At 41.5% G+C, this 25,628-nt stretch overlaps 2 protein-coding genes across 2 annotated transcripts in view; both read left to right on the forward strand.

Annotated features, from left to right (window-relative positions):
• Positions 1 to 5,517: 5,517 nt before the first annotated feature.
• Positions 5,518 to 13,652, forward strand: TMEM70 (transmembrane protein 70). The gene is made up of 3 exons (XM_015097828.4): positions 5,518 to 5,847; positions 7,413 to 7,518; positions 12,787 to 13,652. The coding sequence occupies exons 1-3, from the start codon at positions 5,647 to 5,649 to the stop codon at positions 13,242 to 13,244; spliced, it is 765 nt and encodes a 254-aa protein (XP_014953314.2). The 5' UTR covers positions 5,518 to 5,646; the 3' UTR covers positions 13,245 to 13,652.
• A 6,425-nt stretch (positions 13,653 to 20,077) lies between these two features.
• LY96 (lymphocyte antigen 96) overlaps positions 20,078 to 25,628 on the forward strand; it is a 34,793-nt gene continuing 29,242 nt past the window's right edge. The window contains exon 1 of the mRNA XM_004011745.5: positions 20,078 to 20,272. Coding sequence (XP_004011794.3) covers positions 20,161 to 20,272 — 112 coding nt within the window. The 5' untranslated portion in view covers positions 20,078 to 20,160. The remainder of the gene's footprint in view (positions 20,273 to 25,628) is intronic.

Consider the following 25,628-nt stretch of genomic DNA (forward strand, 5'->3'; position numbering starts at 1 on the left):
GACGGCGGAGCCGGGAAAAATCTCAGCCAATCCTATCTTGGCTCTTTTATTCCCAGCATGCAGCGCCGACCCTAATCTGATTTCCGAAGGGACCTCATCCTTGAAGCGGTGCTGGGAGTGGAGGAGGTCGGGGGTCCGAGGCAGCATTGCATCCTGGGATTTGTAGTTTCTCTGGCGGGTACTGACGTGTTAGGCGGAGTCAGCGCTGCAACCTGGAACTTGTAGGAACTTGTAAGACTCACGCCGAGTCTGGTAATTTTGGAGGTTGTCCCTACCGCTTCTTTGCGGTAGGTAGCCTAGAGGTAGCAGGCGTCCGCAGAAGAAGGGGCGGAAAGTAGGGGTGCGGTTTCTATGCTAACAAGATCGTGCTCTTTATGAAGCAGTTTCTGTCTTTTGTGAAAAGTTGCAGAGCCTATTGAAGAGCATCTCGGCAGCTCGCGAAATCGCTGGTCTCATTTCCTCTCTTCCCGGTACTTTGTAGTGTTTACTGAAAGCAACCACGCCCCCCACCCCCACTCGGAGGCCTTCACCCCATCTCCTGTCTCCCTCCCAGCCAATCATTCACGGAAACTGCGGCCACCGGTACTCAATTCTGACACCATCTTTGTCACTGCACGCCCCCTCTTCCCCTCCTTCCTCTGCTGTCTCTCCCGCTGTCTCCTCGGCGCACTATCTCCCCACTCCTCCCATCTGCCTATCCTTTTTATAGATCTTACCTCCACTTAAGATGGGGTTCTATCCTGAGAACTCATGGGAAGTTGAAAATATCAGTTGAAAATGCACTGGATAGACGTAACCTGTTCAACACAATTTAGCCTAGCTTACCTTAGAGTGTGCTCAGAATACTTACATCAGCCTGCAGTTGGGCAGAGATCATCAAATACAAAACTTATTTTACAATGGAGTGTTGATTATCTCAGGTAGTTTATTGATTACTGTACTGAAAGTGAAAAACAATGATTGTAAGTGTATAGGTGGTTTACCCTCCTGATTGGGTAAGTGATTAGAAGCTTCAAAGCCGAGGAGAGAGTATTATACTCCATCTTTCATACTGTATTTAGCCCAGGAAAAGATTAAGATTCCAAATTGTGTATGTTTTCTTCTGAATCTTAACAGCTTTTGCACCATCATAAAGTCAAGAAATTATAAATTGAACTATCATAAGTCAGAGCTGCCTTTACGTGCTTTCCTGTGGTGAAATTTAGGCACCCTTCCAGGAAAAGTGAAACAGCTAAATAAAGTTCACCCTCTGTTTACCGGACTGAGGCATGAAAAGAATGTAGGGCCGAGACTCTCACCATTGCAAGTTGCTCAAATAGAACTGTTGTGTAATGATGTCCACAAAAGGAAAACACAGGTGACCCAGAGTTTGTTGACCTAATTAGTGACTTTTGCCTGAAAGACACGTTTAGTTCATTTGGCAGATTAAAAAGTGTTTCAACAGCAAAACCAGACAGACTGTTGGGGGTTAATTTTTCCAAGCCTTTGCAAAAATGATTAAGGTTTTTTGGTTATACTAGCTCAGAATAGAGTTTGGTAAGGAGGAGAGGCAATGGGGTGAGAAGAGGAGGCTGCGGGCTCATTTTCGACTGATCTTTTCCTCCCTTAGTTCAGGAGTGTTGTTTTCCCCTCTTAAAACTTCCCTTTCCTCATTGCCTTATCACCTTCTAAAAGGATCACTATGTTAGTTGCCTAGAAAATGATAGAATTTTTCAGGTGAGGATGCTGAGGCTAACTAATGCCAGATTTAGGGCTAACATCTAGTCAAGGATTGTTTTTTAAAAATGCAAAATTTACTTAGGATATTATTTATTATGTAAATAATAATTTATTATTTACATATAGTAAACAGATAATACATGGTTATAAAAATGTAGAAATTGAAGATACATTTGGTGTTTTAATATGCTTTTACATAGATTATACTGTATTTATATGGTTCTTTATACTATTTATTTTCCTATTTAACAAACCTCAATAACCCACACTTTTGTAACCAAAATCTCCACAACATCATTTTTAATGTCTATAGAATTACACTAAATGTACTGTGAGTCACTTAAGTATTTCCTTAAATGTTGGACATTGACCTTATTTTCATTTTTAAGTCACTTTATGTAATAGTGTATTCAGGATCTGCAGAAATCTTTGACCATGTTTCTGTTTCTTTAGAATATGAACATTTTAAAAGTTCTTGATTATCTATTGACAAATTCTTTTCCTAAAAGACTCTCCTGGTTTAACTTCCAATGCACTATAAAGAAGTATTTAGGGTTCTTATCAAATACTGGCTTTACCAAAAATTTTCTTTTCTTTTTTCCATCACACAATTCTGTCTTTAAGCTTAAGTTAAAGGAGGGGAAAGGGCGTGGTGCATGGGAAGGAAAGACAGCTAAAAAACAAACAAAAATTGCATATAATAATGGTGGCCATACATTCTACAAGGGATACCCATTTTCAATTTTTCCATGAGCCTCCATCTTAAAACCCTCTCAGATGGTATGAATGGGGAAATCAAGGATTATTTTGTAAACAGCCTTAGTATCATTCTAAAATCCCACTCAAGTAGTATATATTTAAAAAACATCTCTAAACTACTAGAATTGGGAAATCTTTAACCATGAATAATAGTTTCATATAATTCTACGGCACAAAATTTTCAGAATATGATCTCATTTCAGCTATTTAGAAACTCTGAGTAGACCAAATAGTATTTCCATCTGCCCACAGTTTCTGTAGGAAGAAACTAAGCTTAACAGAAGATAAAAATTCAGGTTCTCTCAATATATTGTTGGAGTAATCATATAAAGAGGCATTAGACTGAGATGGCTCTGATATCTTGGTAGGTTAATGAGCACCCCCAGATAAAATCCTGTGAATACCTCAAGGGTAGGAACAATCAATCACAAACATCCAATGAGATTTTTCTCAAATAATGCAACAGCATAAGCTATAACAATTAAATAATTTCCTTGCTTTGCATGTGCATCTTCTCTATGAAAATCTTGCCCCTAGCTCCTGTCAGTGGAGTGCTCATGACTGTTTCAAGTTTGGTGTTGTAAGACTGGAATAAAGTTTTGCTCAAATAAACTCTCAGAAATTTTAGTGTGCCTTAGTTTATCTTTTTGAAGCTATTAAAGCTATTAAAAAACATTATGTGAACAGCAAGTTTAAATATGTATCCGTATATGAATGGCTAGTTGATGTTGTTTGTAATATGCAGTACACTAAAGTAGAAGTATTTTGGGTTTTTTTTTTGTTTTTTTTTGGTCTCAGGTGATCTGGAATCTTAGTTCCTCAACTGGGGATGGAACTGGCAGTCCTTGTATTGGAAGCACAGAGTGTTAACCACTGGACCCCCAGGAGAGTCAAGGGACGTTAAAAGGTAAGCAGAAGATAAATAAAGTGAAGTTACAATAGCCACGCCCTGGAAACAACCTGTCAAGAATACTGGAGTGGGTTGCCATTTCCTTCTCCAGGGGATCTTCCCAACCCTGGGATGGAAAATGCATCTCTTGCACTGCAGGCGGATTTTTTTTTTTACCACTGAGCCACCTGGGAAGTCCACAAAGGAATATTACTCATTCATAAAAAAAGAACAAAATAATGCCATTTGCAGCATCATGGATACAACTAGAGAGTATCCACTTAGTGAAGTGAGTCAGAAAGAGAAAGACAAATACCATACGGTATCACTTTTATGTGCAATCTAAAATATGGCACCAATGAACGTATCCATGAAACATACAAAACTGCTACATTTAGAATTAATAAATAACAAAGTTGTACTGTATAGCACAGGGAACTATATCCAGTCTCCTGGGATAAATCAGAATGGAAAAGAATATGAAAAAACAATGTATATATGTGTATAACAGAGTCACTTTGCTGTACAGTAAATTAGCACAACACTGTAAATTGGCTATACTTCAATAAACGAAACAAAAAAGAAAGTGAAATTGTCCATAAAGAGATAGTATTATTTTATCCTTTTAGATACCCAGAAAAAGGTAGACAGGATTTGGAGTTGTGAAGGTGGCGCTGTTTTAGACTATTAGTTTGTTCCTCTCTTATGCAAATAACATTTTGAGTAAAACACATGGTTCTGAAATAAAGAGCGTATTGACTAGTTGGATACTAGTCAGTATTGGATACTCAATACTCAGCTGAACCTGAACCTCTGGCTATTCTCAGGCTAAATTAATCATTCTGCGTCTTGGGCTTCTGTAACATTTCATAAATTGGTATATTTCAATTATAATAAAATATTATATTTTAACTTATTTTTTGGGGTTGCCTTCACTATGTGTTAGGGGAAGCACACTGGCTGAAACCGCCCACCCTGGCCAGGCACTATAGTAACCATTTGTGTGAGCTGTTTTATGACATGAGGTCCTGGTAAGGAACGTGGAACTAACAAGCCACCACCAACCAGAAGAGTTGGGGAAAAGTCAGAAGGGGACACAACGTGTCTGACCACTTCCCAGAGTCCTTCTTCCTGGCATACATCTTCCTTGAACAATGCCTGAGCCACCAGGAAGGACCTTGAGTCAGAATGATTGGCCAAAGACAACCTGCAAATTTATCCTATCGCCATAAAACCCAAGACTGTGAGCCACATGGCAGAGCAGTTCTGGGTTTCCTTACCCTTCTGCTCTCCACCCAGATGCCCCTACCCAATCATCTTTTGCTTTCTCAGTTCATGCATGTCCTTGAGCAATTCATTTGAGTGTTAGACAAGAGCCCTCTCTCTGAACTTGGAAGGGATTCCACTTCGTGCAACATAAAGCACTGTGGATTCCCAGTTTTATTCAGTATCTTTATAGCCTCAGCTTCTGAGCTAGTCCTGGCAATAGGCAAGGCACTCAATACCTCTTTAACAAATAAGGAACTATCCGGTACACGGATGAGAATGATTTCAGAAAACAATTTGACAACTATCAACAGTCAGTGAACGAATTCCACTTATTTTCTACCAACTCATTGGTTGGATCAAATTACCATTCATTTTTGTTCAAACGTGTAATGTATTATTCCTCTGTGCCAATAGATTAGAAACATTTTCCATAAAGAAAATGTTTAAGGGAGCCTAGAAAATGACACCCAGGAGAATGAAACATTTAACTCGGGCTTCCAGGATTTGTCCTTTGAGCATGGCTCTCCCCTCTATCCTTCCACACTGTTACAAAGAGGCCAAGACTATCTAGCCTGTCTGGCATTTCCGTCCACGCCTGGAGAATCCCAAGGACAGAGAAACTTGGCAGGTTACAGTCCATGGGGTTGCAAAGAGTAGGACACGACTAAGCGACCAACAGACAACACACACACACTCCCATCAGTTCTTCCACACTGTTATAAAGAGCACCACGCTCCGACAAGGGGAAGCAGCGTGCAAGCTGGGCGTCTGCTGGTCCCCGCAGCAAGGGTCTGGTCGGGTGCAGAGCTCTACGCGCAGGGAACGCGCGAGGCTGGGCACGTCGCAGGCGTGCCGTATGTTCTGCGCACGCGCCGGCGGCCAAGCCTGCCAGCGGGCCTTCTGGGGGATGCGCCTGCGTGGCTCGTTCCGGCCCGGGACTGGTGAGAAGCAGGGGTTTAGAGTGCCGCGGTGCCGCCGGAGTGCGGTCGCATTTCCTAGCTGGGTGCGGGATGCTGCTTCTGGCGGTGGGCGGCCCGTGGGCGGCCGGACTGCGGCTCGGCGGGAAGAGGACAGCGCCGTGGGCTTCCACCGCGCTCCGAGGCCCCAGAGCGGCCGTCTCGAGGGCGGCCTCCTGCAGAGGCTCCTCAGGGCGCGTCGGGGGCACGGGGCTGTCGGCTGCCGCGCCTGTTCTGCGTCGGGTGCGAGCCCAGGTCGGCGGTTAGAGGGCTTCGGACCCGTGTGAGGGCGGGGGAGGGGGTGGAAGTAGCAACGGGCTTGGGGAGCCCGGCTTCCCCGCAGCTTCTCCCTTATTGCCCGGCGGCTCCTGTACGGAAGGAGCCCAGTGCGAGGCTGGCGGGAGTAGTATGTTTGGACCTCGGGACCAGGCTGGTGCATCCCGGGCTTCACAGGACCCGCGGATCTAAGTGTCCCTTGGAAAGTGATTATTTTCTGGGCGGTTCCAGTCACTTTACAGATGGTTGCAAATCTAGCGAGGACTCAGTTTATTGCCTTTTCTGTCCTTGAGCCCAAGCTTGTAAGAGCTAATCTTCAAGGAAGTTAGATGCGCCACGTGTATGGAAGTGAAAAAACTAGGAGAACATCTTTGAGTTTGTTGTATTTTTTATTGGGTGACCCTATTTTTAGGAGTTACTTTGCTCCCTTGGTGGGGGGGAGGGGACGGGATAAAGACGTTAATCCTTCTTATTTTAATCTGAATAAATTGTCTCCTAATCCTGCCCTGTAAAATATTAGGATTAGCAAACATGCTGAAACTTGGAAAGCCAACGCGGGAATTGAAATCTAATTAAACTTCAGCCTAAAGGAATTAGGCATGCCTTTTACGTCTTTGAGAGGATGTGTAGTGAAAGTCATTTTCAGAGGTTCTGGGAACTCTGTTCCTGTGAAATTTGATGTAGGAGTTCAAGTGGAAATTTTTCATTATAGGGAACAAGGAATAGATACAGAGTTTGGGGAAAGAATATATATATATATATATATATATATATATATATATATATATAAAATAGCTGTGGTATAAATCGGAGAAGGTAATGGCACCCCACTCTAGTACGCTTGCCTGGAAAATCCCATGGGCGGAGGAGCCTGGTGGGCTGCAGTCCATGGGGTCGCTGAGAGTTGGACACGACTCAGTGACTTCACTTTCGTTTTTCACTTTCATGCATTGGAGAAGGAAATGGCAACCCACTCCAGTGTTCTTGCCTGGAGAATCCCAGGGACGGGGGAGCCTGATGGGCTGCCGTCTATGGGGTTGCACAGAGTCGGACACGACTGAAACGACTTAGCAGCAGCAGCAGCAGCAGTATAAATATTTTAGAAGTATTAAAAAGTACCTGGGCTTTATAAACACTGAATCTACTGTGTTTTGCTTAAATAAAGTGAGTTGTTTGTTTTTTTTTTTTAACAAAAACTAATGCATTTAAATCTTTGCAGTTGAGTGATAGTGACATGCAATAGAAGAAACTACTCCACTAACTTTTTACTTGTTTAAGGTCACACTTTAACAAGCTTCTAGCTGGCATCCAAACCTAGGTCTTCAAACTCCCAATTCAGTGTCTACTTGTGAGTGGGATTAAGGAAAGCCTTTCTGTACTCAGTTTGAGTTCTTTAGCTCTGTAGATTATTTGGAAGAATTTCTTAAATCACCCTATATGAGACATTCTTTTATTATATTTTTCAAAATAAACTTTAAAAAATTTAAAACTTGGTCTAAAATGCAATTTATTATGCACTCACATCATGGTCTCTCTTTCAATAGATCCCTGTTTGTTGGGAAAGAGGTGTTCGATGTTCACATACACGGCTTGACAAATCAGAAGATGGAAGGCTGATTTATACTGGGAATTTGGCCCGAACAGTATTTGGTGGGTAATCATAAATGAGGGTACTTCCTTTTTTCCCCCTTTTGATTATAAAAAAGGTTCTTAGCATATGATACTTAACTATTTTTATTGTTGTTTAGTTGCTAAGTCCTGTCTGACTCTCTTAAGACCCCATGGACTGTTGCCCGCCTGGCTCCCCTGTCCATGGGATTTCACAGGCAAGAATACTGGAGTGGGTTGCCAGTGGTTCAGGGGATCTTGACTCAGGGATCAAACCCATGTCTCTTGTATCTCCTGCATTGGCAGGTGGATTCTTTACCCCTGAGCCACCACTTCATAATTGCAAGACAGAAGGAAAGATTATAAGATTTAATAAAGGATTTGGAGGTTGAGACCTTTGCATTTTTAGGAAATTTAAAATTTATTTATTTATTTATTTGGCTGCCTCAGGATCTTTGTTGTGTCATGTGGGATCTTTTCTTGCATTTGGTCTCAGTAATTGCAGCAGGCCCCCTACAATTGCATCTACAATCCCTTTAGTTTCCCCCTCCTGCATGTGGGATTGTAGTTCCCCACTGAGGATTGAACCTGAATCTCCTACATTGCAGGGCAGATTCTTAACCACTGGACCACCAGGAAAGTCCCTTTAGGAGATTTTTTAAAGGTTTTTGAAGACTCATGACTTTGTGGTCTTGTGACTGAGCACTAAAGATTCATCCTTTGGTCACCTCTCAGGATGTTTAGCAACAAAACGTATATATATATAAAATGTTTGAATATTCAGAGAAGCAAATATGGAAGAATACTTAAGAGTAGTTATTTTGGGTGAGTAGACATTTATACTATAGAGTAATTATGATTCAAAGATACATTAAGTCTACATTTTTTAGGTCTTAGAATTTTCAGCAAATGTATTTACTTAGTGATTTTTGCACGTGGTAGGTAGGGAGTTATGGAGTAGGAAAAGACAGTGTATTAAATAACTACAAATTTAAAGTTATTTTGTCTCCTTAGGTCATAATTCAGTATGTGATATGGAATAATTTAGAAAAGAAGAATGTAGGTAGTGGTTTGTTCAAGTTTCTGAGGTTGTATTTCATTTCAATAATCCTTATATAAAAAAGTATCATGAAGTCACTCGGTCGTGTCCAACTCTTTGTGACCTCATGGACTGTAGCTTGCCAGGCTCCTCCATCCGTGGAATTTTCTAGGCAAGAGTACTGGAGTGGGTTGCCATTTACACCTGAAATATCTGGAGGATTACCTTATAGCCCAGCTGGCCACAAGACTTCAGTGCCCCATTGGCATGTGCGTTTTTGATCGTGTTGATGTTACTTGGTTGTCTGAAATTTAATCTGGAAATCTATAAGTTCTCAAGTATGTGTGACATTAAAATTGAGTATATTTAAAATACAACTTCAGCTAATTTAAAACGTTTTGGGAATAAGGATTGATTATAGTCAGTGTTGAGAGGAGTTCTGAAGTTCTTGGAATAATCAGTTTTGGATGGTAGTACTTTCTTCAGAAGTCACAACATGAGTAGGTCTTTGAGCCTGTGTCACGTCTCTGGATTGAGCCTCGCATACTTGAATTGATGCCCTTAAGATGTGTCAGCTGTGACCCCTCATGATACCTTTCTTTATGAACACAGACACCATTCCTTCAAATGAAGGGAAGGTTATCCATTTATTTCGTGTCCCCACTTGACTCAATTCTGAACTGAAGAGAATATAACTAGGAATTAATTTTAGTGTGCATGCTAAGTCGATTCAGTCGTGTCTGACTCTTTGCGACCCTCTGGACTGTAGCCTGCCAGGCTTCTCTGTCCATGGAATTCTCCAGGCAAGAATACTAGAGGGGGCTGCCATGCCCTCCAGGGTATCTTCCCGATCCAGGGATCGAACCCACATCTCTTATGTCTCCTACATTGTCAGGCAGGATCTTTATGGTTACGATATAATATTTGTGGAACAGCAAAATTTTGCATGGTATTCAAAGTTCTAGAATTGTAGCAGAATTTGATGTTTGAGTTCCTTCAATATTATAATAGAAAGTCATTCTATATGCTTATCAGGAATTAATAATTTTTCTGTGTAAAACTGAGTGAGAGGCATTAACGCAGAGGTACCATTCCTGGAGATTCTTTAAACTACCACGTTGGATCCTAGTGTAAAGACATTTGAGGAGACTTGGTTGGCAGTTTTTGTTAATTCAGCAACAGAAATTACTGATGTCATTGTATTCTCATTTTAGGACGAGTAGAATTTGAACATAAACAGGTGTGAAAGAGGGACATCCCAGGCATGGAAGTCGTATGAGCAAAGGCATCAGGATGGGAAAACCCAGAATATGTTTAGAAAATAGCAGTTACTTCAACCTGAGCAACTGGTGCTTGGCTTCCCTGTTGGCTCAGTAGGTAAAGAATTTGCCTGCAATGCAGGAGACGTGGGTTTGATCCCTGGATCAGGAAGATCCCTTGGAGAAGGAAATAGCAACCCACTCTGGTATTCTTGCCTGGAGAATCCCACAGACAGAGAAGCCTGGTGGACTACAGTCCATGAGGTCGGAAGAGTTAGACACGACTTAGCTACTAAACCACAACCACCACCAGGCATAATAAAGTATATGTATGTAGTAGTTTCCTAGGGCTTTTACAATTCATTTTCACACACTTGGTGGCTTAAAACGGCAAAAATTCGTTCTCACAGTTTTGAAGGCTGGAAGTCTGAAATCACAGTGTTGGCATGTGCATGCTCTGAAGGCGCTAGGGAAGAATTCTTCTTTGTCTCTTGCAGCTTCTGATGGCTCACAGCCATCCTTTGTATTCCTTGGCTTACAGATGCATAACTTCAGTCTCTGGCTGCTACTTCCCAAGGCCTTCTGTGTGTCTCTGCTTGTCCTGTTCTGTCCTTTTAAGGACACTCTCATTGGATGTAGGGTCCACTCTAATCCAGGATGATCTCATCTCTACTTTTAATTGTCTGCAAAGACCCTGTCTCCAAATAAGGTCACATTCTGAGGTTCTGGGTGGATGTGAATTTTGAGGGGACACCATTCATACTACTATAGTGTGAAAAGAATAATGGGGAAACAAGAGGGGAGTTTTCTTCAGCAGACAGCTTGGTCCCCATTAAATCCCATGTGTACCAATGTCATGACAACTACCTGTGAGAAGGAGAAATTATTTTTAAATTACTGGTACAAACAAGAAGCCTTCAACCAGCAGTGATGTGTGAGAGTGACTGCTGTGTTACAGCCTCATCAACATGTATGGTATCAGATTTTTTGGTTTTTGCCAGTTTTGCAGAAAAATAATATCTCACTGTGGTTTTAATCACATGTTTGTTATGTTTGAAGTTTAGCATCATTTCATCTATTGTAATCTTCCCTGGTGGCTCAGATGGGAAAGAATCTGCCTTCAATGCAGGAGACCTAGGTTCTCTCCCTTGGTTGGGAAGATCCCCTGGAGAAGGGCATGGCAACCCACTCCAGTATTCTTGCCTGGAGAATTCCATGGACAGAGGATCCTGGTGGGCTACAGTCCATGGGGTCGCAAAGAGTCAGACATGACTAAGCGTCAACTAAAACACGCACACACACACACACACACACACACACACACACACACACATACACAATCTGTTTAAAGGCCATGTGCATTCATGTGCATTTTTTGTTTCATTGAACTGTCGGCTTATATTTCTTACTCATTTGTTTATTGGATTGTTGATCTTTTTCTTCTCATATACTGGCAACCTTTTATATCTTGGGTATGTTAATCCTTTGTGATATAAGTTTGTAGTATTTTTCTAATTCATTTATTTATTTTATTTATGGTATTTATGTCTATGCACATTTAAAAAATGTGATCAGACTTAGCAACTTGCCCCTTGATTGCCTCTGTATTTTAACTCGTAATTAGAAAAGTTTTTGTTTTCAGATGATAAGGCCTTCACAGGTATATAAGGCCTTCACAGGGCTTCTTATAGCTTTCTTATTTTACACACCTAGATCTCTGGATTATTTGGAATTTTCCAGGTATATGATATGAGGGATTGTTTTGAATTTTATCTTTTTCTGTGTGGCTATCCAGTTGCCCCAGCACCACTAGTTTTAAATTATATCTTTACACTAAATTTCTCTATGCAGTGAGGTTTCTAGACTTTCTGCTTTTGTTCCATTGATCTGTTCATGTACTGAGCCTATACAACACTGTTTTAATGTTTTAGTATCTAACTCTCCCTCTCTTTTTTGCTTCCTTTGTTTTTCCAAATTAACTTTATAATCAGACCATCTAGGATTTCAGCTTATCCATTTTCCAAACAGATGGTGTTCAATCATGTTAAAATTATACAGTCAAACTAAGAAAATTTACATTTTAAGTTATTTATTTACTGTGGTAAAGTGGACATAATGTAAAACTTACCATTTTGACCATTTTTAAATGTATAGTTCAGAAGTCAGTGATTAAAAAAAAATCTTTCTAAGTAAAAATATGTCACTATTTTAACTTGAGTGTTTTTCCTTGATAAGGAAATTTTACCTCTCCCACACGTTTCTTAACCATCAGTGGGGAATTTTTGTTTTTAAAATCGCTGTTTTAATGTTGGGCGCTTAGCCTGATAAAGTTATGCCTATATTTGAACATTTTGTTTTAGATCTGTGGAAGTACTTGTTAACAGAGGATTTTATTTGATTATCTGCCGACTGGATTAAGTTTTATAGTATTCATAAGGATTTTTAAGTAATATTAAATCTTTTATTGGGTGGTGTATTGTAATAGCCAACAGACTCGACCCTAGAGTCAGATTGCCTGAGTTTGAATCCCAACACCACTATTTGGTGAGGCTTCCCTAGTGGCTCAGACGATAAAGAGTCTGCCTGCAATGCTGGGTCAGGAAGATCCCCTGGATAAGGGAATGGCTACCTACTCCAGTGTTTTTCCCTGGAGAATTCCATAGACAGAGGAGCCTGGTGGGCTATAGTCAGTCCATGGGGTCTCAAAGAGTTGGACATGACTGAAGTGACTTTACATTTTCACACAGCTATTTGGTACCTATGTGACATTGCGCAAGTGCCTGATATTTTCTCATTTTTTAAATGGGAGTGATGATGATGATAATTATACGTCTATCTTATAGGACTTTTTTATAGATTTCATGAATAAAATATGCAGAGTGCTTAAAATAAAGCCTGGAATATAATAAGCACTATATAGGTGTTTTGGTTTTGTTGTTTTGGTAATAATATGGTAGGAAGAAAGAAGAATTAATTGGATGGTATTAATCCTCTCCTGTTTTCTTTTTTTAGGTGTGAAGTGTTTTTCTTACTCTACAAGTCTGATCAGCCTTGCGTTTCTACCATACATTTTTGCACAAAATAATGTTATATTTGGAAGTCTGCCTTTGCAAATCTTATTTTATGGCACCATAGGAAGCTTTACAGTGATCACTCCAGCACTGCTTCACTTTCTTACAAAAGGCTACGTCATTCGCTTGTACCATGAGGCCAGAACAGACACTTACAAAGCCGTTACTTACAGTGTTGTACTTTCCGAAACAAGTACAGTATTTCACCAGAATGATGTGAAGATTCCAAACAGCACGCATGTGTTTACTACATTTTATGCTAAAACAAAATCATTGTTAGTTAATCCAGCACTCTTTCCAAACCCTGAAGACTATAACCATTTAATGGGTTATGATAAACCATTCACTTTTGATCTGGAAGAAGCCAGTGAAAAGAAACAGCTTAAAGAAGAGAAATGAGTCTGCTTTTTGTCATGCTACCTGGCATGTGAGATTTTAGTTCTGCTACCACGGATCGAACTGATGCCCCCTGCATTGGAAGGGTGAAGTCTTAACCGCTGGACTGCTGGAAAAGTCCTGAGTTTGTTATTTTTATGTTTGTGCTTAAATGTGATTTGTGTTCCAATGTATGATAATTGCCTTTATGTTTGATTTTGTTAGTGACTGATTGTTAAATAATTTAAATTGTATCAGACAGAACTTTTAATTCAGAGACTTGTGTTCCTTTATAATAAAAAAAAGTTATGTTTAAAAAACAAAACATGTAACATTCTACCATTTTGTTTAAAAGGGTGTGAAAATACATGTATATGTTGATGTATGCATGGTTAATTTTATATAATAAATGATTCTCATCTGGGGATTGGATTTCAGAAGCATATAGGAGAGTTATTTTTCCTTTGTGTATTAACTTTTCTAAGGATATGGATACTACCTTTTCCCACAGTAGAAACTCTAAGAATTCACACATTATAGAAAGCAAGTGTTAATCTGCTTCCTTTGGCTCTGAATACAGGTTTTTGCCTATCCTCTCTGATGTGGCTGCCCATGTTAAAGATTGTGTACAGTAGAGTGTGGTTAGCTTGAAGGCAAATGGTAACCTGAGGAGTTTGTTTTCAGTGGCTCTGCTTGTCTCTCCACGTGCACTCTCCTTTGGTATACTCTATCACACATAGGGAAAATCCTATCTACTTTGGTATGATCCTACCCATACAGATGGATAGTACCTTTTATAAAATAGCAGTCTTCATGCTAACTTATCACGTATTGGCATTTTAAGATTTTTACCTCTAATTGTAGAAAGTTGGTTCTTGTGAAGGATTTTCAGCCAGGAACAAATGGCCTCACATCATTACTTAGATTGGTAGATGCTGATTATATGCCTAGAATGCACTGGGTACTGGGCAAGTTGCCAGAGTCACAGTGAAGAACAAAACACCCAGTCTGTATAAAGCTGTGTAATAGCCATCACGTGCCACGATGGTTAATCTAATCTTTATGGCTTGCCTGTGTATGAGAGGGAGGTGAACACCGAGTCTACAGAGTTACCCAAGGCCTCCTATCACCTGCTACAATAGTAAATCTAATTTTTATGATTTCCTTCTGTGTGAGGGAAGTGCATGGAGAAGCAATAGGAGCATCACTAGTTCTTGGAAAGATGAAGTGTCAAGTTGCTAGAAGGTTACAGGAGATAGCTTACGGTAGAAAAGTGTTCTTTCTGAGATTAGAGCCTGCCCTCTGCTAGGATCAGCCAGCCTGTGGTTGTAGTAGAGGGCAGGCTGTATTCTCAGAGATGAACAGGCTACCGCCACCTCTGTCCTCTGCTTGGACTTCTCTGCCTGCCTGCTCTTCTGTCCTCTGTCACCTAGGTATACACGTGTTGCTGTCTTAACAATGTGGTTTATATCTTTCTATAAAAAGGTATTCCATAATCAAATACTCATTATCAAACGTTAGATACATAGAAGAAAACAGCACTGTTAACATTTTAAAGTTTTCTCTTGAGGGTCACTTTTTCCATAATTTGTTTTGAGTATATCATACCTGTTTCTTTAAATGTCCTGTATACGTGCAGTCATTTTGTCTCCTGTGTAGTGAAGTGAAAAAACCTATTTTTGTTAGAATAACTCCACAGAGGACAGCGTGGTTGCTTAAAAGACTGCATGAGAAAGATGTCTTCTCAAGGGCACGATCTGGAGTGAGACCAAGATTAGAAAAGGATCAGCATGCGTAGGATACCATGATGATTCATCAGTGAAATAAGTCTGCAGAAGCAACTCAGTCCAAGATAAGGGGAAAATACATGCACATCCCTCCATGCCACTTCACTACTCTCCCCGGCAGAGTAATCCTGGAAAGACTGAGACCCTGATGGATCTCCCACAATCTATGGGAAGGATATTGAGTAAGGTTTATTTGAGTCCCAGAAGACAGGGTGATTCCTTTGGACATCTAGGTTACATCAGATAGCATACCCTTGGCAGTAAAATGTAATCCTTCCCCTCAGTTTATTAATAATTACATCACACTGAAAGATAATAGCAAAAGTAACAAAATGGTCATTAGGTATGGATGACTCATTTGTTAAAACTGTATTAGGATTTTTTCAGAAAAAGAATGGTTATCTAGATTCAGCAATTACCAATTTGTGGTCAGTATTGTTTCCTCTAGACCTCCTGCCCTCTGTGTTTATTTGGGAACGAGTTGCAGACATCATAGCGTTTCTTTCTTAAAATATTTAATTTTGTAATTCTGCAAGTGAAAGTGTTGATCACTCAGTCGTGTCTGACTCTTTGTGACCCCGTGGGCTATAGCCCACCAGGCTCCTCTGTCCATGGGATTGCCCAGGCAGAATACTGGAGTGAGTTGCCATTTAATTTTCCAGGGGATCTTCCTGACCAGGGATTGAACCCAGGTCTCCTGCATTGTAGGTAGATTCTTTACTGTCTGAGCCACCAGGGAAGCCCCTTATCCACAAGATAAGGACTTAAATAGCAATGCCATTGTACCTAATCTGTCCCTGATCCCAAAGTTATCAAATATCCAGTCTACCAATTTCCAGTTGTTTCATAATTTCCCCCCTCTGGATTAAGATCTAAGTAAAGTTCTCACCTTATGTACACCTACTTTTGAAATGTCTTATGACTCCTAATCCGTGGGCCCTCCTATTTCTTTCACTTTGTTTTTAAGCTGTGCCATGTGGCTTGTGGGATGTTAGTTCCTCAAAAAGGAGTCAAACCTGACTGTCAGCAGCGGAAGTGAGGAATCCTGACCACTGGACCAGCAGGGAATATCCTCTTTTTTCCTTCCCCTTGCACATCATCTATTGAAGAAACTGAGTTTTTTGTCCTATACATGTTTTCACAGTCTAGATTTTTTGATTATATTCCCAAGGTGTAGTTAATATTTCTCTGTTTACTGTAAATTGGTAGTTAGACTTGAGGCTTCATCAGACTGAGGTTTGATTAGTTTGGACAAGACTGATTCATAGCTGATGTTTGTATTAATTATCTATTGTTGTATAACAAATTGCCCCTAAAATGTAGCAGTTTAAAACAAACCTTTATAACTGCACAGTGTCTGTTGGTTGGGTATTTGGGAATGACTCAGCTGAGTGGGTATGGCTCAGGTTCTCTCATGGGGTTGCAGTGAAGATATGAGCTGATCCTGTCATCTGAAGGAACTGCTTCCAAGGTGGCTTACATATGTGACTGACGCATTTTTTTGTTGTTTAGTTGCTCAGTCTTGTCCGACTCTTTTCAACCCCATGAAGGGCAGCACACCAGGTTTCCCTGTCCTTCACTATCTCCTGGAGTTTGCTCAAACTCATGTCCACTGAGTCAATAATGCCATCCAACAATCTCATCGTCTGTTGCCCCTTCTCCTCCTACCCTCAGTCTTTCCTAGCATTAGGGTCTTTTCCAATGAGTCAGCTCTTTGCATCAGGTGGGCAAAGTATTGGAGATTCAGCTTCAGCATCAGCCCTTCCAGTGAATTTTCAGGGTTGATTTCCTTTAGGATTGACTAGTTGGATTTCCTTGCTGTCTCCAGCACTACAATTCGAAAGCACCAATTCTTTGGCACTCAGCCTTCTTTATGGTTCAACTCTCACATCTATACGTGGTGCTGGCCTTTTGGGAGGAAGTCTTTGTTTCCTACTGCATGGATCTCTCTTTAGAGCTACTGTTTGCCCCAGAGCAATTGATCCAGGAGAACAAGGTAGAGGCTTTTGTGATTTGTTTTGGAAGCTGCACTTTATCATTGTGCAATATTTTCTTAGTTACTCAGTCACCCTTATTCATTGTTGGAGGGGACTACACAAGAATTTGCATACCAAGAAGTAAGGATAATTGGGGGCTGTCTTAGAGATTGGCTACCACCCTGTTTATCCATTGAGAGGTATACGATGTCTTCTTATCTATCTTTGTGATATTAGCAACCTCTGATGTTGTGTTTTCTAAGTTCGCTAATTCATTAGATATTGTAAAATGGTTCTATTCTATCATTCCTTTTTCATGTACTAGCTCTAATACTTCTAAAAGAGAAAAGAGCATGAGAAGGCAAGGGAAATGCACCTCTCTGTACTATTTGGTTACCAGTAGTTCAGTCTCCATAGAAAGGTCAGGATAAATGCTTGATTCTTTCCCTCTATCAGTTTTCAAAGTACAATTAGTTTCCTAGTATCACTGGCTGATTAGACTTTAAACAAGTATTATGAGCTCATGAATTTGAATATATTTGATGTATTTCAATACACTGAAGTTACTGTCTTATTAATGATCATACAGTCTACAGGCAGTCTGAATGTTTAAGTCTGGAAGCTATGAATGTTACATTAAATGCCAAAAGGGATTGTGTTAGGTGGATCTTGTGTTGGGAAGATTATCCTGTATTGTCCAAATGGTTGCAGTAAAATCACACGGTCCTTATAAGAGGGAGACAGGAGATCAGAGGAGAAGGTGATGTGATGATGGAAGCAGAGATGATGCAGTGCTGAATTTTGAAGATGGAGGAACGAAAGGATTGCAGCTCACAAGCTGAAAAAGGCAAGTTAATGAATTGTTCCCCTGGAGAGTCCGGAAGAACTAGGTATGTTGACTCCTTGCTTTTAGTCCATTGAAACTGATTTGGGAGGGTAGCGTTGAAACGTGTATATTATCATATGTGAAACAGAACGCTGGTCTGTCGCCCCTTCTCCTCCTACCCTCAGTCTTTCCTAGCATTAGGGTCTTTTCCAGTGAGTCAGCTCTTTGCATCAGGTGGGCAAAGTATTGGAGCTTCAGCTTCAGCATCAACCCTTCCAAATGAGACAGGGTACTCAGGGATGGTGCACTGGGATGACCCTGGGGGATGGGATGGGGACAGACGTGGGAGGGGGGTTCTGGATGGGGAACACATGTGTGCCCATGGCTGATTCATGTTGATGTATGGCAAAACCCACTACAATATTGTAATTAGCCTCCAATTAAAATAAATTAATTAAAAACTTATTTGGACTCCAACCTTCAGAGTTGTAAGAGATTTTTTTTTTTTTCCTGGCTGTTCCAGGCAGCTTTAGGATCTTAGTTCTCCAACTGGGGTTCAAACCTGGGCCCTCAGCAGTGAAAGTACAGAATCCTAACCACTGAACCACCATGGAATCTCCTATTTGTATTTTTTTTGGAGGGTTTTGTGCTGGGTTTCTGTTGCTGCGAGGGTTTCCTCTAGTTGCAGGGACATGGGGTTGCTCTTGTTGCAGAACACCGGCTCTGGAGCACATGGGCTGATAGCTGCGGCTCTCCGGATCTGGAGCACAGGCTCAGCAGTTGTGGCACACCGGCTTAGTCACTCTGGTATATGGGATCTTTCCAGATCAGGGATCAAACCCACGTCTTCTGCAGCAGCAGGCAGATCCTTTACCAGTAATCCACCACGAAAGCCCCCGTTTGTATTGTTTTTAAGGCATTAAATTTGTGGCTATTTGTTACAACAGCAATAGGAAACCATTCTTTGGTCAATGGGACTGTCATCAGATTGGTTATCTAATACAGTAAGATATTCTAGGTATATGATCTTCTTATACCTTTTCTGCCTCAGACCTGAAACAGTGCTTTCTCTAGGTTCTTTATTCCTTTTAGTGGAACTAAGATCATACCTGGTTGTGTCCAAAAAAAAATTGGTTAAGATGGTAATTTTTATGTGCTTTTTCCATAATATAAAAATGTATTTTAAAAGTGGGGGGAAGAAAGAGGACACACCCATGCAGGCGTCTAGTCGTCTCAAAACACACTAAAAGGAACAAAGACTCTAGTGTTAACTGTATTTGCCTTGTTGTGCAATAAAGCTCTAGAACTTTTCATCTTGCCAACCTGAAAGAATACCAACTGAGCAACTCCCCATTTCACTAGCCCAACCCCTACCCCATGAATTTTTGCCTTTAAAAAAACAAACGGTAAAGTAGGACCATTCTTCAGTAAAAAAAAACCTTTTACAAATATGATTATTTTCCTCTAAACTTGTAAATTTAAAGGCTCTGACTTTATGTTATTTTTGGCTACTAAGCCACTTAAAGGATTTCAGGTAGCAAAGCATCTAAAGGGTTAGCTGTTTTTCTAGAGCAGAGTGAGAGTTTTGGAATGAAATACATTCCACACCCAAAATGATGACTATTTCAAGGTATTCCCTGTACCTGTAGTTGGCTAAAGTGAGGGCATTCTCAAGCATGGTGGGACCCATGCCCATAATGCAGGACTCTGGCTAGTGTCCTGTGTCTGAAGTCTCATCCAGCCAGTCTCTACCCTTTGGCTCAACCTGCTGCTGAGCAAAAACACTGTGCATGAACACTGTTCAGTTCAGAGCTGAAGGTCTTGCTCTCTGGGCTGTAAGAATTGATGTATAAAGATCTTGCGAGAGGAAATTCCCTGGCTGTCTAGGACTTCATGCTTCCAAGCCAAGCAGCACAGTCATAAAGAAAGAAAGAATAGGAGGGTGTGCTTAGGGTTTAAAGGAAAAAAGAAAAAGAACTTGTGGGAGAGAATAGCAATACAGAGGGATAAAGAGTGCTGGGCTTTTGAGTTTCTTAAGAAGACGGGTTTTGTTACTATTGACCAGGAAATACCTCGTTTTGTTTTTAAAGCTCTGTGCTCTCATTTGTATCACACGGTCAAAGAGTACATTCTAAATAATTTTCCTCTCCTCTTGCAGGAAGTACTCAAATATTACACACACACACGTGCACACACACATTCAAAAGAGGAAACAGTTGGATAGGAACTCAGAAATCATGTGACTGATGACTAAGTTACATTTTTTTCCCTTTACTAAAAATAAAGGGGAAGAGTCTGAAGATTAGTTACAGATTCTCCTTACATTTTTAAAGTTTTGGAGAGACTGAATCATGTTTCCATTTGTGCTTTTTTCCGCCTTGTTTTCTTCCATATTTACTGAACCTAGGGAGAAACGCTGGGTCTGCAACTCCTCTGACGCCACCGTTTGGTACGACTACTGTGGTAAGTACAAAGGCAAAAACAGGTCAACCATTCCAAGGGTGTTTTCACAGGAACCTTCCTCTGCTGTCAGCAGGACACAGGAAACGACCGTGTGTTCCAGCTCTTGGGGAGGTTGGCAGCAAAAGGGATATCTGGTTCCTGCCCTCTGTGGATTTTCTCCATCCATCATAGACCTCATGAGTCTCTGAACTGTTTCTCTTGACTTCCAAGCACTTTTGTCCTTTCCTGTGGTCAGCTATCTTTACCTTGAACCCAGTTTCAGATTCTTCCCTGTTCTGGCAGAACATCTGCTTCTGAGATTTTTGTCTCAGCCCAAGACTGACTGGGGGCTTCCCTGGTGGCTCAGATGGTAAAGAATCTGCCTGCAATGCAGGATACTTGGGTTCCATCCCCGGGTTGGGAAGATCCCCTGGAGAAGGGAGTGGCTACCCACTCCAGTATTCTTGCCTGGAGAATTCCATGGACGGAGGAGTCTGGCAGGCCATAGTCCATAAAATTGTAAAGAGTCAGACACGATTGAGTGACTAACATAAGATTGACTGGTTCGTCTTGAGAAGGTAGAACGTCCTAGCTGCTTCTTCAAATTGGTTCTGTCTCCAGGCTGTGATTTTTTTTTCCTCCAGCACTGTGTCGGGTGTATAACAGCTGCTCTGTTCAAATGTTTCAGGCTGCTGTGTTAAAGGCTCTTGGTATAAGCTCCCTAACTGGGTGTAAGGCTGATTCTGTCAGTTACTATCTGTGTGATCTTCAGCAAAGTCTCAGCCTCTCTGTGCTCCAGTTTTTCAATCTGTAAAGTGAAAGTGATTTTCAAACCCATTTTGCAAGGATTATTTTGGGGTAGAATTTTTAGCCCAGAGCCACATAGAAACAATAATATTAATTACTTAAAAAAAAGAAATCAGCCACAGTCGAATGCTATTTACTGGTTGGATCACTGTTGTTGGTTTTGTTCTATCTTATTTTGCTTCCCCCCCTTTCTCTACAAATATCTGCTGGTCTGAAAGCACAGCTTTGGAGCTTGACTGCTGTTTTGGTTTGGTGCTTTGCACCAAAGCACCATGGGTTGGTTGGCCTTTTCTATCAACTAGCAATATCAGGAAGTTTTAAAGGGATGCTCCTGAAAATACTGGTTAGTTGAAATTCTCATGGGAAAAAAGGATTTATGGTCTAATCATTTGGGGGAGATTTACAAATGTACTTTGAGTTCTGAGAAGTTCTGCAATAAAGAAACCTATTTAATCTCCCAATGTTCAGTTTTATTTTCTCTAATTTTTTGAGTGTGCCAAATACACTCTGGCAAATATTAATATAAAGTTACTCCTGGGGAATGAGAAGTAACCCCAGATGTGGGAACAAAGCCCAAGTGTGTGACCAGTCTCAGACTGATGGCTTTTTTCCTGTTTGTGATTGTACTGAATTCCTGCTCAACTTATCCCTGAAAATTCCCCATCCCGGAAGGTCAGTTCACACTCCTGTGTCCCAGGACCTCCTCAGTGCACTCAGTCCTCTTCTCTCTGTTTTGGTGCTGAGAGAACCAAAGAGAGAACGTTCTCTCTGCTCCACACACACTCATTATACCACCTTTTCTGTGCTGTGTTTCATACAGCCTTTATTTATGTAACACTTTATATTATCTATGTAGCTTTTTTAAAAAATATTTTTTGATGTAGACCGTTTTTTAAAGCCTTTATTGAATTTATTACAATATTGCTTCTGTTTGTTATGTTTGGGTTTTTTGGCCTCAAGGCACATGGGATCTTAGCTTCCTGACCAGGGATTGAACCCGCACTCCCTGCATTGGAAGGTGAAGTCTTAACCACTGGATAGCCAGGGAAGTCCCAATTTACTTAACTTTTAATCTTCCAGTAACACCAACTCAATTTGTCTTTTAATTTGATTTTTTTGAGAAAGGATCTTCTTTTCTTAAAAAAAATTATTTTATTTATTTGGCTGAGGCGGGGCTCAGTTGTGGCACTCAGGGTCTTTGATCTTTGTCGCAGCACGTAGGTTCTTTTCAGCTGCAGCATGTGGAATCTAGTTTCCTGATCAGGGATCAAACCCAGGTCCCCTGCATTGGCAGCTTGGTGTCTTAGCCACTGAACCACCAGGGAAGTCCCTTGAGGAGGGATCTTACCTGCTTCTCTACAGCGCTGAGAAATTTCGTGGTCTTTTGCTGCTGCCCCACGGATGTAGGGATCACGGGGAGCAGGTTGGGGTACAGAGCTACAGCAAGACTCCTGGCTGCCGGGCCTCTCTGACCCCCCTCCCCCGACATCAACTTTTCCTTGCGTTCGAAAATCCATCCTGGCCAAGATGGAAGCACATCATGTGTTGGGAGCATTGATCCCTCCAGTGTTATTGTCAGGGTGTTGGTGACAATAACTCAGTCCTTTCTGTGAGAGTGATTCCCATTTGTCCGAACTACTGGGCATACATGTTATACCTGTTTGCCAGGGCTGCTGTAACTAAATAGCACAGACTGTGTGGCTTAAACAGCAGAAATCTATTTCTCACAGTTCTCGAGGCGGGAAATCCAAGTTCAAGGTTTAGTTTCATTCTGAGGACTCTCTCCTTGGCTTATAAATGACTGTCTTCTTACCATGTGTTCATATGACCTTTGGTCTGTGTGCACTCATTCCTGGGGACTCCTTGTATGTCTAAATCTCTTCTTCTAAGGTTACTGATGATATTGGATTAGAGCCTACTCTAATGGCTTCATTTTAATTTAATCACCTCTTAAAGGCACTGTCTCCAAAGACAGTTGAAGAAGGAAATGGCAACCCACTCCAGTAATCTTGCCTGGGAAATTTCATGGACAGAGAAGCCTGGTGGGCTACAGTCCATGGAGTTGCAAAAGAGTCAGATTCAACTTAGCGATTAAACAACAACCAAAGACAGTCACATTCTGAGGTTCTAAGGATTAAAATGTCAACATATGAATTTAGGGAGAGCGCAGTTCAGCCCGTAACATACAGAAATGGCAATAATTGGCTCTTTTATTCCCCAACTCTGGAAAAGGCAGAAAACATGGCTGTGCGAGTCAGTCCACACAGTCCTGGACATGCACTGTCCTTGTAGCCTAGAGTTGTCAGACTCAGTTGTAACGTGTTTTTGGTTGTAGGTCATCCTGAAATTTAAGGAACTCATGGATTATTTAATTTAGCCAGTACTCCCTGAGCATCTGGCATGTGCTTGTTCTAGACATTGAGGATAACGTAGAAGTGAACAACAAAAGTCCCAGACCTCCTGGAGGTTTGATCAGTGAAATATTCAGCATGTCAGATGGTGGTGACTGCTATGAGAAAAGAGTAAGGTGAGGGAGGGGATAGAGAGTGCAAAGATGGGAGTAGGGGTTGCATTTTAAATTAGGATGGCCAAAGAGGGCCTGAGAAGGTGACATGTAGCCAGGACAGGAATAGTAAAGGGAGCGAGCCACAACCATATCCAGGGGAAGGGGTGGGGGAAAGAGCAAGCCCAGTGGCTTAGAGGTGGCGAAGAAGGAATAGCAAGGAGTCCAGCGTGGCTGCCATGGAGTGAGTGCTGGGGAAGTAGCAGGAGGTGATATCATAGAAGGAAATGGGAAAGGAATGATAGCTTTGTAAGTCAGGAGATGACTTTACCTTTTACTGTGAGTAAAGCTTGGTCTGTCTCACGGATTGGTAATCTGCAAAATGGGAAAGGTAGAAGCAGACAACCTGTGGGGACACTTGAAATAGTCCAAGTGAATGAGAGATTGGTGACTCAGGCCAGAGCGGGAGCAGTGGAGGTGATGAGGTGGGGTTGGTGCTGGAAGTCCCCTACATTCGAACCTTCAAATTGCAAACTTTCAGAGATGCGAACATGTGTTCCATCAACATCAGGCATGAGTGAAATTGCAGCTTGCCCTCCATCTCCTGTTGCTGACATTCCTTCAGCTCTAGTGTCTCCCACCTCCTCTCCCTCCTCAGTAACTCTTCTTGCCTGTTCACTCAGTGCCAGCTCCTATATGCCAGCTGTTGTACTGTACTACTGTACTTTTCAAGGTACTATACTATAAGATTAAAAATGTTTCCTTTTTTGTTTGCTTTTTATGTATTATTTGTGTGAAAAGTATTACAAACCTACTACAGTACAGTACTATATCACCAATCATGTTAATTGGGTACCTAGGCTAACTTTGTTGGACCTAAGAGCAAATTGGACTTATGAATGCACTCTTGGAACAGAACTTGTTCATATGTAGGGGATTACTGTGTTCTGAAGATGGAGCCACTGGACTTGCTGACTGATTGGATGTGTGGTTGCTGCATGGTCCTCCCAGCTAAGTGTGTGTATCTTGGCATCTGGTCTTCCCCGTCTTCCCCCCAGCTCCCGACCCCAAGCAGGCCGGCCTCTTGACTGACCTTTATTTATATTTCTACTATTCTCTAACCTGAAATATTCTTCTCTATCTTTCTGTTCTTTGGAAAACTTTGAGGTCCATTAAAAGTCCTACCTACCTTACAGAGACTAGTCAAGTAAGTTGAATTTAATTGTTTATTAATGTCTTTAATAGGCATTATGTTTAGTTATTTTAGTTATTATGCTGAGGAATGCTGAGAGTGCATGTTAAGTTATAGCTGCTATGGGACTTCTCTGGTGATCCGCTGACTAAGACTCAGGGGGTCTGGGTTTCATTGCTGGTCAGGGAAATAGATCCCACATGCCACAACTAAAGATCCCATATGCTGCTACTAAGACTTGGTGCAGGCAAATAAATATTAAAAAAAAATATAGCTGGCATCCTCAAAGAACTCCTGACTTTTGTCTTACTTACTGGTGTTAGTGTAATAGAGGGCTTCCCCTGTTGGCTCATCGGTAAAGAATCCACCTGCATTGGAGTAGTCATAGAAGTTGTGGGTTTGGTCCCTGGGTTGGGAAGATCCCCTGGAGGAGGGCATGGCAACCTACTCCAGTATTCTTGCTTGGGGAATCCCATGGACAGTGGAGCCTAGTGGGCTACAGTCCATGGGGTCACAAAGAGTTGGACACGACTGAATTCACACACACACACACACACACACACACACACACACACACACACACACACACACAGTATAATAGAGCACTGTTGTGTGCATCCCTTAGTATGTGGCCGGTTGGCCTTGGTGGTTACTTGCCTCACCTGCCTCTGAGCGGACTGTTAGTGGTCCTGCTCAGCCATTAGTTGGTGCCGCAGTGGCCCCGCCTCCAAGTGACCAACTATCAACCAGTGACCATTAGTGGTCCATTCAGCCAACGGGCGGAGAAGGCAATGGCACCCCACTCTAGAACTCTTGCCTGGAAAATCCCATGGGCGGAGGAGCCTGGTAGGCTGCAGTCCATGGGGTCACTAGGA

The sequence above is a fragment of the Ovis aries genome, chromosome 9 (assembly GCF_016772045.2).
Source record: "Ovis aries strain OAR_USU_Benz2616 breed Rambouillet chromosome 9, ARS-UI_Ramb_v3.0, whole genome shotgun sequence".
Classification (NCBI taxonomy): Eukaryota; Metazoa; Chordata; class Mammalia; order Artiodactyla; family Bovidae; genus Ovis; species Ovis aries.

What these genes read in the sequence shown, in the direction of transcription:
- TMEM70 (XM_015097828.4), top strand. Translation starts at nt 5,647, where the DNA reads ATGCTGCTTCTGGCGGTGGGCGGCCCGTGGGCGGCCGGACTGCGGCTC. An exon ending in TGCGTCGGGTGCGAGCCCAG is followed by an intron (nt 5,848 to 7,412) that starts GTCGGCGGTTAG and finishes CTCTTTCAATAG; the next exon opens with ATCCCTGTTTGTTGGGAAAG. An exon ending in TTTGGCCCGAACAGTATTTG is followed by an intron (nt 7,519 to 12,786) that starts GTGGGTAATCAT and finishes TTCTTTTTTTAG; the next exon opens with GTGTGAAGTGTTTTTCTTAC.